The sequence below is a fragment of the Archocentrus centrarchus genome, chromosome 11, assembly GCF_007364275.1.
Source record: "Archocentrus centrarchus isolate MPI-CPG fArcCen1 chromosome 11, fArcCen1, whole genome shotgun sequence".
Classification (NCBI taxonomy): domain Eukaryota; kingdom Metazoa; phylum Chordata; class Actinopteri; order Cichliformes; family Cichlidae; genus Archocentrus; species Archocentrus centrarchus.
The window spans coordinates 22,209,839-22,222,276 of NC_044356.1; the positions used below are offsets into that span (position 1 = coordinate 22,209,839).

Genomic DNA, 12,438 nt, shown 5'->3' on the forward strand with positions numbered 1-12,438 from the left:
ACTACTCACGGAAAACGCTCACGGCTTTACCCTTAATCCCAAGTCCACAACGTATAATGCAGCTCAGCTTTGATCACGTTGATATTCAGCACACGTGCCAACTCGGACTTATTCTACCAACAAAAAAACAAGTGAGGGAATCTAAGGAAAACACTACGGGAGGCAGGTTGAGATTGTACACAACAGACAGCCACCCCTCCCTGATTTCCAGATAGGAAGGTTTGTAACGTGCCACAAAAACTCACCCCCACTTTTTTTTTTTTTTTTTAAACATATCTCATCCTCTTTATCACCCTGATTTGCTTCACTTTCGGTTTCGATGTGTGTAACTGGGGCAATTAAGACAGTTTCATGTTGCAGAGTTAGAAATGGACCCCAACAACATGAAACTACCTAAACCACTCGACAGTCGATCCGGGCCTCAAGAGAAACGCAGCCAGCCAATTCACAATGCACCGTGGTCGTCGCTTCGGTCATCATGTGTCCAAAAAAATGTATTGAGATCTGTACACAACTGTATTGAATGGGCTATATGCACTACAGTGAAACCGCCGCAACAAGGCGCAAAATGGACATATTACACAATGAATGAACCTTACCCCGGTCCTCCGCGTTAATCCCGGTATTTCCAGACTTAAACGAAGGCATGTATGGTTTTATCCACAGTGTGTTTGTATAGTTCAGTTTTCTAGCTGTGAGCCGGGCCTCCCTCTCCGTCCGAAAGACTCTCTCACGACTGAAGCAGCTCTTAGAGGAGAGGGAGAAAGCTCATATACCAGCCAGTCATAAAACTCTACAATAGCCGGCTGGGCATGCAGCTAGACGGCTATAGCCTAATATCTTAATTATTCCGATGGCCAGTGCATTACTGCTGAGAAACATGTTGTTGCTCGGCTGCTACACACGCACACACACACACACACACAAAGAAAAAAGAAAAAAGAAAGAAAGAAAAGAAAAAAGGAATATCAGGTGTAGGATCCCGTGTTATTTTGAACTTAAAATTTCAGATAGTGCTTATCTCGCTCCCTCTCCCCTTCTGGATAAAATATATTTGAAGACAGCAGAAAAGTACAAACAGCTTCAGTTCAGTGCGAGCTGATAATTTATTAAGCATTACACAAAACACAATGTCATATGTACACAGAAATATACAAAAAGGAACATTCCTCCTTCACTTGCACACCGTTTTCGTGTAAACCGCCCTCAACGAGTATGAAGTTCCAATTCATACATTAAGCTCATACATAGTTTAGACCTATATCACTACATTTAATGGTCACAGGGTGAATGACCCCCTCCCCTGTGATATAAGGGCATCATATTCCAGAGTAGTTTAAATTTGCTTTTAAAAAATGTAGGGAAAACGCCTTATCATGCAATTCCAAAATAAAATATTTTTTAAATTATTTAGTTTAAATTAGATAAAAGATGATTTGCCCGCAGTGGGGCCAGAGTGGACAATTTACCACTTTCCAGGCACAGCTTTCTGCATGTGTGTGTGGTGTGTGTGTGGTGTGTGTGTGTGTGTGTGTGTGGTGTGTGTGTGTGTGTGTGTGTGTTGTGTGTGTGTGTGTGTGTTCACTGCACTGATTTAACTGCACTGACGACACTACCCAACCACACAACATAAGTGACGCTCAACAGTACAAAAACACAATCAGGAAAACAGTCAAACAGAGCCAGTAACATTCAGATGCTCCTTTTCTTTTCCTTTTTTTTTTTTTCAGTAGCTCGCAGAGGACGTTGCATTGGCATAAAGCGTTGTCTGGAAATTTTAAAAAAAGCTGCATCCCACAGTGAAATGAGTCTTTGTGTGGACAAAGTGGTGTTGCTGGGTAAGGGGCCGTCAGAGGTTGGATGTCAGTTTTTTTCACCTATTTATTTTATTTTTCCTGTTTCAGCGTGATCCCCTCGTTCATCACGAAATCCATAGTTGGAGGTGAGCTCCCGGATCCTATTTTCTCTCGTCATTTTCTTCGAGTTCATCCTGCGGTTCTGGAACCAGATTTTGACCTGTCTGTCCGTCAGGTGGACGCTTTTACTGATTCTAGGCGGCGCTCTCGGGTCAGTACATGTTGAAGAGGAACTCCTTCTCCAGCTCTAGTGTCTGATGCCTTGGTGTATGGACAACGTTCTACGGCCGCTTTTTGCTGTCAGCCAGTTGGCCGTGTTTTCACTTTTTGTGTCTCCTAAAGAAAATGGTAGATAAATGGGTTTACGCACTGTAGCATTACAAACTGGACTTTATTTAAGAGAGAAAGACAGAGAAAGAGCACAGCTTTCATATTTACATGTTTGTATTGCGCTCATATTAATGTAACCAGCAAACACTTCACCTTAAATCCCCCTTAATTTGGTAAACAGTGCATAAACATTTAATAAATGTTTTATAACGTGTTTAAAATGCGGATGTAAGAGTTTACTGAGGAACTATATTGTAAAATTATTCACATTATCTAAACAGATCATGAGTGACCTTATAGTAAAACACTGTTGCACTCCTGCACTGAAGATTAAAAACACTTAAAATGAACTGCTTATAAAGAGAATATCAGGTATATATAAACCATGCCGTAAAGGTTGCATTCTGCTTATAAGTGCAAATAGGAGGTTTACTTTTGCTGTGTGTGTGTGTGTGTGTGTGTGTGTGTGTGTGTGTGTGTGTGTGTGTGTGTGTGTGTGTGTGTGTGTGTGTGTTGTGTGTGTGTGTGTGTGTGGTGTAATGCGGAAAGTATAGTTTCTTTGTTAGACTCACCAGACTTGCGGTTGATATTATAGCAACATATCCCAGTAGTAAATAGGAACAGAAACATTGTGATGGTATGGTATAAATGGATGCAATTATGGAAACATATAGCACTGAAAAATAAATAACCTAAGTAATAAATACCGGTCTATCCACTAATTTTTTTCGCAGCAGTCATAAGAAAGACTGGATAAAGCTACAGGTATTTAACATGCATTTAATAATAAGCACTCAATTTCATATCTCTCTGTAGGTTGTATTAATTTCTTTGTGCTTGCAAAATGACAATAAAGAGTCTTGAGTCGCTCTGTGGGCTTGTAAAATAACGCAAAATTAAACTTTCCCCTATAATCACTGGCTCGCTCTTTTAATTTTACAAAATACAATTCCTGGCGTATTCATGAACAGGTACATACGGCATTTTAATAGATTCTTGTCACAGAACCTTGTCTTGTTAGTGTAAGAAACAATATGCAAATGCAATGTTTACAGACCTGTGTCTTCACCGTCACCTCACCCTGAATAGTAAAAAATAAAACTTGACAGGTGTCACGAAAAGCCTCACTCTACCTGAATGCTAACAATAAAAGTGCGCTACCACATCCCTATGAACCGTGATATTACCTTTTTTGGACTGTGCTGCTTTTGTCTTTGTCATTCTCTTCTGTTTTCTTCAGCTGATGAGGCTTCTCCATCCGAGGAGTCGCGTGCCTCCTCGGTCCCCGACGCAGCGTGAGGCTGCAGGTCTGCGTTTCCCGAGGACACGGGCCCCTCGGTGTTTCTCCCCTCCTGTGCCGTGGCTGGAGCAGAAGTCGAGGTTGGAGGCGTGTGGAAGCGAGCTGGAGCAGTGGGGTGTAGGCCAAAATGGGAATGGGAAGGGTTCGACTGGGGGCCGTTGGTGTTGTAAAGTTTATGAGAATGTGCGTGGCGTCTGAGACAAGCGAAGTAGCCCGGCACAGGCACTGAGCCCCCCGCCGCCGCCATCGGGAACTGTACAAGAACTCGAACCTTGGCCGGCTACAGTTAACCTTGAATATGTAAGATCTTCGGCGGTGGAAGCTTTAGGGCACTTCGCCTGCTCGTACAGGCAGTAGGTGGCTCTCTTCTTTATATTTTGCGGGAACGAGCAGGGCGCGACCTGGGGACCTACCGGGTGATCTTGGTCCATCCGACATGACCTCTGCGCGTCCATCCACATTTCCATGGTGGACATGTAGGCGGCCGAAAGCGGAAACCACGTTCTGTGGACCCACCTCGCTCCGCTTACCCATACCTGGGAAGTATCCATAGTTGTTGTAGTCCGTAAGGCACTTCTGTAGCAGTGCTGTGAGGCACGCACAAGGCGCTCCCAGTATAGTGACCTCCGCCACTCTCGTTGCGGCCGCTGATCAGAGAATCCACTAAAACACGCATTTCCTGACGGGCTGTCCGAACATGACATTATTGTGGTGTATTTTGGCGAAGGGAGAAGAGATACCCTTTTCTGGCTGACATTTCTTGTGCAAAACATGCTGGATATGATTAGAGGCACCCCCTCTCCGCCGAGCGGACAGGAAAACCAATGGAAAGCTGGAAGTTAGGCAGTCCCCTCCCACTCTGAGGCTACGTAACAGTCGGAATGATATCCATCTTGGAGCTGAGGCAGAGAAAGAAGACAGCACAGCAATCAGTGCCTCACCTCTCTTTATGCACTACCTTGAAGTGGCGAGGTGCAACACGATTCAAAGTTTTTAAAACACACATGCATCATATTAAAGTGTGTAATTCGTGGATGCATTCTTAAAAAAAAAAAAAAAAACACAAACAAAAACAAAAACAAAAAACAAACTGAAAGCATTTTTTCCACTGCACAAATAAACAAATGGTGCCTGAAAGCACCGACTTCCACTTTCCAACAAATGCAAATCAAATGTTAGCACAAAGCTTGCTATACGTACAGGACAGTAGGAAGCAGTATATTTATAACCTACCAAGCCTGTAAACGATCAAAGTGATATAGGTCGAAAAACATAACCAAATAATACAATTTATTATACTGTTTTTCTTTAAGCCTGTGTGGCTTTAAGTGTCAATCAATTTAAAACGTACGAGCCTGCTGAAACTCACCAACAAAGACATAAAAAGACAAAGCTCAGTGGTAATAAAGTGTTTTTAACTGTAGGGAGAATTCGCCTTTGGCAAAATGTCTTTGCAAAAAAAAAAAAAAGAAAAAAAAAGAAAACACACACAAGAAAAAAAAGGACGTTTTATGTTGTGCATCCTGTAGCCCAAGTAAGCCTGAGCTCCTCAGCATAAAAGCAGAAGTGTTTAGAATGTTGCTGCCTACAGAGAGTGATGACAATCAAACATGCAGCAGATGATGTCTCTTATAAGTTAACATTTCAAGATCAGGCTGCAATCATTTGTTGTACCGATATAAGTTACTTCATATATGCATCTAACAAAAACCACTTAACTTCACAGCGTTTGGGGAAATATTGAATTATTGGAAAATCCACGGTGATTAGCAAAGCAACGCCGCGTAGCAAGGAAATTCAATGATATGGGTCGACGCAAGTGAAGAACGCATGGAGTAAAAAATATTTACTTTAATATTTATTTAAATACTTAATCATTTAAAAAACAGAATTCCTAAAATTCTCTATCATCTGTCCAACATGTACTTTCCGTGCACCAAAGCCTCTAAAGGGACTTTCTCAATTTTGTGCAAAAACTTACGTCGATAAATTTTAAATTTTACACTAAAACATGAACATATTGTTTTAATCTATCCATTTCAAATGAGAGAGCGCATCAGTTATAGTCTATGTTTTTTCTTACAAATGTAAAATATACAGTGGATTTAAATGTATCCAAGTAATCATTAGATTAAAAGGTTAAGCCTGCGTGTGCTTTCTTTCAAACTACACAAAATATATAACTGCAGCACTACGGTATTTCGCTTCCTTTCTTAGAAACATTTTTAAAAAAAACTATTTGGACTTCAATATAAAAATTTACATATATTAATCTGTCAAAATATTGATCACAGTGTTGTGAGGGAGATGTCCCAGTGCGCCACAGTAAAGCAGACATAAAGCTTCCACATATATAAGCCATCCTGTTGGTCCAATTTGGGCAATAAGGGCCACAATAAAACTCTCCTTCCATCTTGCCGTGTCCTTGGCCATGTGCGCCCCATTGCTCTCTCCAGGTTGAAGTTAATCTTGGCCAGCTTGCCATTACAGGCCCAGGTGGCCGCTACAGCCCCCCGGGTTTGTTTTGCAAGCCTGTTGCGCACAAAAAAATGAGGAAATTTGGGAGATATTCATAAATTGAACCCATTAGGTTTTCTGTCATTTATATGTACACTGGCTTGGAGTTTTACCGCGTCACGGCGGACATTTGTCAATCGTTGCTTGCTCAGTGCGCGCATACTTCAAATTACTTAAATGACTAGGGCTGGATGCAGGTTATTATGGATATAGGAATATAATTAAAATAGCCAATTTGAAAAGAAAATGATATATTATAGATTTTTAAAAAGTGTTTTCAGATTTCAGAATAAAGGCCGTGCGCGCTGAGCGTTTGTGCCCGTTCAGTAAATTCCCCCAAAATGTAAAATGAATCACAACACTATTAGCCCAGTAAATACAAATAAAGTAACAACAATATGTGCAAAATGCTTGTGTACTTTCCCCACAGTGGCCTGTTGCTCATGGGACATATGAGCCAGCAGGGAAACTAAATACATCAATTAATTATGTGTGCCCAGTATTAAAGTGTTTTGGCCCGCGCACTTCATGATGTTGTACTGGCACGGGGGCCTATCGATACCGTTGTGTTACAGTTATTAATTGTAGCTATTAAATCTTCATTTTCACAGCTGCCCAGCTATTATATCCTGAACACAGTTTACTCTGACCGCTGGCTTTGATCAGGCCCATATAATCGTGGCCGAAGAGGCTGTTTGAATCGTATCATGTTCGTCCCGAGTGCAGTTATGAACAATAACGCGGCGTTTTATTACATCCAGCGGAAGCATTTATTTTTCACGAGAGACAAAGGAGAGAAAAAAAAAGAGTGGGTCCACACGCATTAAGGTTTAGAATAGCCACTCGCCACTTGGACTGACACCGAATAGCCTCAGAGCTCAGCCCTGTTCTATTACAGGAAGGAAAGGAGACGCGATTGCTGCCCTGATCACAATCAAATCGACCTTTTAATATCAGCTTTGGCACGTATACAGAGAATCATGTGTATCATGTGAAGTGGAAAGACGTCAAGTGATTTTAGTGGACCCTCTTTAGGAGGAAGAACACGAAGAAGAATGATCACGCAAGCCAGCTGCTGTGATTTAAGATGAGCCACATAGCATGAAAAACCATGTGAAAAATGAAACCATTTGTTTTGCTTCCAGCACCCACTCTCCTAATATGTTGTCATTAAGGTACGAACTGTGTCCACTTTTAATAGTTAAGGCAGAGTTTCCCGAATACAAAACATTTGTGGTTAGACTGGAGGGGTTGCAGATCTCTCCAGGTACGAGCCGGCTATGCTACACTCGAGCCATTAAAAATGCTCTAGCCCAGCAAAATGAATAGCACATGCAGCATGAAGTCTTGGCACAGATGTGCTGCCTTATTAGGGCCCCCAGGAAGACTTTTTCTACCGCATAAGCCTATGGGCACCAGAGAAAAATGTGGAAACTAAACGCAAAAATGGCTCTTATCTCAAACTAACAGGCCTCGCATGCAAGGGACGAATCTAAGTGCTGAACATACAATTGTTTATTTCATGTAGAGCAAAACCATTCAGCTCTACGCTTTCCCGGCGACTTTTACCTTCTTGCGTTTAAGGTGAGTGTGGAGATCAAAAGATCCAAGGCCATGACATTGGTCCCAATAGCGCCGCCCCGTGGTAGAAGAGTCCAATTTAGAGTGCAGCCTTTTCGTCTAAAGAGATTTTGAGGTGGATAAACCACACTGGGAGAAAAGCCTCTCAAATGAAGTCGATGCAGCGAGCGAGCAGAAGCTTTTTCCTATCCGTCCTCTCCCTGTCGTTGCTGTCGCCTCCTTGGTAACACAGTTAAATAACCTTGGGTCTCAGACGGTTTATTGCACTGCACTCCAGTTGTACAAATGCTCCAGACTCTCAGACAGCTTTTATGGCCGCGTTGCTGCGGCAACGGGGAGGATGTCCCGTAATTAGGGACGGAATTCCAGCGCGCAGTAAAGGATGCGCAAGGCAAGGCCGGACTATGGCAGCGAGAGACAACCATAAACTTCAGCCTCTCTCCTGAGTTTATGGCCCTTTTGACTGTCATATATGAACGCCAATGCGCTGGGGCTAGCTCCCATAAACACAGCGATAACAACAGCAAATATGGCGACCCTCGCCAAAGGAGACTTCTGTTGGAGGAGCGTTTCCAAAACCAATCAGCAAAATGATAGTTTGCACACATAGACAGAAATAAGCAGAGAGAAACGATTAGAGAATAAAGTGCACATGGTGCAATGCTGAGTGTTTGGCAACAATAAATGCGACTGTGATAGATAAAAGGTGACCTATAAGCTATCTACAGAGATTCAATAACAAAGATTTCCTTTTAGATGGAATGCAAGAGTTGTAAAATATGTTATATTGCTCAAAATACTGCAAGGCAAGACTGGAAATACGTGGAGAAATCAGTGCAATCATAATTTAGGTGTGATGACAAAGTATTGTTCCAGGTTTATTATTGTTTTTATGTTTATATTAGCTATTTGAGCACACAACTGAAAAAGAGTTGGAAATTTTATTTCATTTTTAACTTCATTCACTTTATTAAAAAAATACAGTTTAACCTGCAGCAGTGTGGCAAAGAGTGTGCCTGTTTGGCTCGACGGGTGATATTTTGTATTTGAGGCTTCACATTTACTGAAGCTCACTGTATACGGTTTGCTTCATACTTAGGCACCTTATTGCAACAGCTCTGCACTAAGTGTGAGTTTAATATGTTGATTTTAACGTGCGTAAAATCTTTCGCAAGCCTGTGTTTTTTAATTCACCAGCATGTGATACAGGTCTACGCCGTCCTAAAAGAAAAGCGCGTGACAGCAAAAACAGTGACAACATACAAGTCAAGTTGTTTTTCGGTAATTATTCCATTTTTTATTATTTGGAAATATAATATGATACACAATACTTCGGGCAGACCAAGCAGTTAATGCAATGTGATCATCCTGGCCAGCCTCGCCCTGACGGTACAGTTGAAAATTTTTTTTTTTTGTTTTTTTTTAATTATTATTATTTAATTTTTTTTAAATTTAGACGACAATTACAAAGATTCCAGAATCGTGAACTAAAAATCAGCTTAGACCGAAGAGGCCCGCTGCAGGAGATTACCTGTGTGAATATGTTGGGGCGTGTACCTCAGTGCAGCTCCACACGGATCCAGTGGACGAGCTTATCTGTCTGGTTTGGCCTTGGATTATTAATATCGGACTGATAGCCTCAGAAAATCAGAAGGAAAACTTAGATTGGATTTGGGAATTGAAACATACGCAAATACAAATTAGTCTGCTAGTCCTTAGTTTGCAGGGCACAGAAAAGACGCCAAAAGCTCGTTTTGAGGTCAGCTCAGACGCAACATGGAATCCCAATAGTCTGCCTGTAATAACAGGTTTTAACTCGGATAGTCGTGACATGAAAATACATGGAAAACGAGAGGCTACAAATAATAAGCACACAAAAGAAAAACACATCATTCTCATCCGTCGGATTCATTATTTGGTCACAACCAATATAGATTCGGTTGGCAAGATATTTCTGATTTAAAAACAGGGAAAAAAAATCAGATTTTTTGATTACAAAATACACTCAATCAGTCCAATTCTTGGCTGTTTTTTCTTTTTTGTTTCATTTTCTTTTTTTTCTTTTCTTTTTTTTTTTTCTTTTTTCTTTTTCTTGTCCGCGCGAAAGGAAAATAAAGCGTCTTAGGTCACATTATGAACAAGGCCTTCGCAAACACAGTCTTGGCGATGTCAAAAATCTACATTTTCAAAATTGACACATTGAGGAGAGAAATCAAAGTCCACAGACTGCCTCGTTCATGCTCCCTATTTCAGATCACAGGATCACTGTTGTCCTCGAACTTGAAATTAACCATTGAGTAGTGCTGCTGCTGCTGCGGCCATTGTGGTACGCAATGTACACAGGGAGAGTCACAGCCAGGAGAGTCAGTCAGTCTGTAAACGTAACCAGTCCCACAATCAGAGGACTAATGGATCTGCGGCCGTCTTCTTCTGGCCCCCTAAAGCAGAGGATTGGATGTATAAATATTGTAATCTGTCCCTGTTCAGTTTCTTCTCCTTCATGCGACGGTTCTGAAACCAGATCTTTACTTGTCGGTCGGTTAGGTTGAGCATCCGAGACAGTTGCAGTCGCTTCTCCTTGTTTATGTACACGCTGAAAAAGAATTCTCTTTCGAGTTCTCTGATTTGATATTTGGAATAAGGGCAATCTTTTCTTCCGGGGTCCTTTGTCCACCTGAAAGTCACAAAAATAGAAAAAATACAGCCGTCAAAGAAAATCTAAACGTTTCAAATTAACCATGACTATGTTACAAAAAGAGATTTATACGGCTGGAATGTTGCCCAGATTACGCATGAGAGGATTTCCTGACATGAAAGCATTAATAACATATTTCCCATTTCAACCTTTCAAGTGTATGCTGATATTATATTACACTGGAAAGATTACCAAGCCATTCGCTGCTGGCTCGCTAGACAATACACTTGGGCTTTGACCTTTACTAGCAATGAAAACAACAAGTTCACTTTAAACTACAAGCCTCTAACAGGCGCAGGTAAATGAGACTCTGTTGCATTATGGAGTTTACATGAAATATAGGTTTTACAGAGCAAATAAAGGGGAAACGTACAACTGGGAGCACAAACTCCATGATAGCTTTAACATAAGAGCTCGTGTGTGCTAAACCTTAAACCAGAGGCACCACCCTCATTACATGCAAGGGTTCTTTAATGCTAAGAAACCGTGAAACAAGCACAGTCACAATAAATGGATATAATCAACGCAGGTCTGTATGCTAATTCATAACTGGGTGCGTCAGGGAGTTTTACAGAAAAAAATATTCGGCTTGGTGTCTTTCATTCACGGCCAATTTCAATTCCAAACACGTGATCTTGCAGTTTATAACAAAGTTTTGTTGGGGGGTGGGGGGGTCTGTAGGCCCTCTATAAACCTTATATGCTTATAAAACAGCATATAAAAATTTTAACAGCAGCGCGCAAGATTGCAAACTTTCTCTCATAACCAAGGCGCTGACTTTAATACGTACTGCTGCCGCTGGTTTTCTCCTCATTGTTGCCGGAAGATAACTCTGGGCTGCTCGTTTCATCCCGCTGCTCCTTCGCTTCACTGTCCGGGCACGATGGCGCGTCCTCCTGCGCGGAGCTGGGAGGCTTGGTCGCCGTTTTGTCCCCTGAGTAGCCATTTGTGGAGGAGCTCTCCGATGCGTTCCCGTACGCCGTCTCGTAAAAACTGGTCGAAAGCTTGCGGCAGCACGCCATTTCTGCCTACATTCCCATAGAAATTGGTGGCAGCGGAGCCAGCGCTTGTATGGTGGTGGTGGTGGTGGTGGTATGCGGCTGCGGCGGCTGCGGGGCTGCTTTTACCGAACATATCCCCTACGACGGCGGATTGAGCTGACAGACAGTCCCGGTGCACATGTCCTCCGCGCTGGGGTAGCACTGAGGCAAGTTCCCCCGGTGCGGCCATTTACCGGATGCGTCAATGGCTGCATAGTCCCTAAATGTCACTTCTCTGACGGGTTGAACCTGCGGCAGGTTAGAGGAGTAGGAGTATGTCATGGACGTGTGGACGGGGTCTGGGATAAAAACGATGGAAGACCGGAGAAATCAGCCCCCGCCGACACATAATACGTGCAACTGGGCAAATACATGTTCGATCCGACGGGGACCCTTTCGTCAAAATCCATCATCGTAGTTCAGCCACTTCTATAACTCTATGCTGGGCTATGATTCCTCTATAACCGCCCTGAACATGGCTGTGAAGCGCCGTGCCTCTTGCCTCTTTGAAGCAGGTTCGCTAAGCAGAAATTGGGAGACGTAGGCTGACGTGGAGAGTCATCTCCATCCACTCCACGGAGGAGGAGGTCACGTGACCGACCACACGGCAGAAATTGACAGATTTTCAGGCCCCACTTGTGTGTGTACCGCGTGTGTGTGCGCGCGTGTGTGCGTGCGTAGTGTGTGCGTGCGCGCGCCTTCGCGTGTGCACTTGCAGGAAAGAGTGTGTGTAGGAGTGTAAGAGACATGACTGCTATGTGTCCTAAAGCTTGACATTGATGGTTTATCGCCATGTTTGCTTAAAAATGAATTCCTTAACATGCAACCAAGTCAACAGAAGGATGAACTATAAATGGCTGCTGCCTGTCACATTCAAAGTTTTATACTAAATTTGTATACTTCAGATGCTGAAATCATTTTCAGTCTTTTTGAAAAACAAACAAAAAAAATTACATACGAAAAACTTCCTTAATTTTCTTTGATTTCAAATTTCATGTAAGCACGAAAAATAGTAGAATCCTGAATACTACATTATAAAAATCCCATCTACCCTCACAATAACACTAAACCTTACGCTGCTGTGCTCAAATAACACATTATCAGAGGCAGAAAACAGTC

At 42.3% G+C, this 12,438-nt stretch overlaps 2 protein-coding genes across 2 annotated transcripts; both read right to left on the reverse strand.

The window, feature by feature from the left end:
• Positions 1–1,702: 1,702 nt before the first annotated feature.
• Positions 1,703–7,763, reverse strand: LOC115787857 (homeobox protein Hox-A10-like). Its single transcript, XM_030740612.1, is given in 14 exon segments — positions 1,703–2,048; positions 2,051–2,071; positions 2,074–2,116; positions 2,118–2,136; positions 2,138–2,192; positions 3,374–3,395; positions 3,397–3,417; positions 3,419–3,721; positions 3,723–3,974; positions 3,976–4,044; positions 4,046–4,156; positions 4,158–4,211; positions 4,214–4,385; positions 7,573–7,763. Coding segments are annotated over 13 exon segments (1,167 nt in total). The 5' UTR covers positions 4,244–4,385; positions 7,573–7,763; the 3' UTR covers positions 1,703–1,881.
• Positions 7,764–10,025: 2,262 nt separating this feature from the next.
• Positions 10,026–11,835, reverse strand: hoxa11a (homeobox A11a). Its single transcript, XM_030741056.1, is given in 5 exon segments — positions 10,026–10,258; positions 11,070–11,271; positions 11,273–11,457; positions 11,460–11,606; positions 11,609–11,835. Coding segments are annotated over 5 exon segments (750 nt in total). The 5' UTR covers positions 11,733–11,835; the 3' UTR covers positions 10,026–10,166.
• Positions 11,836–12,438: the final 603 nt, after the last annotated feature.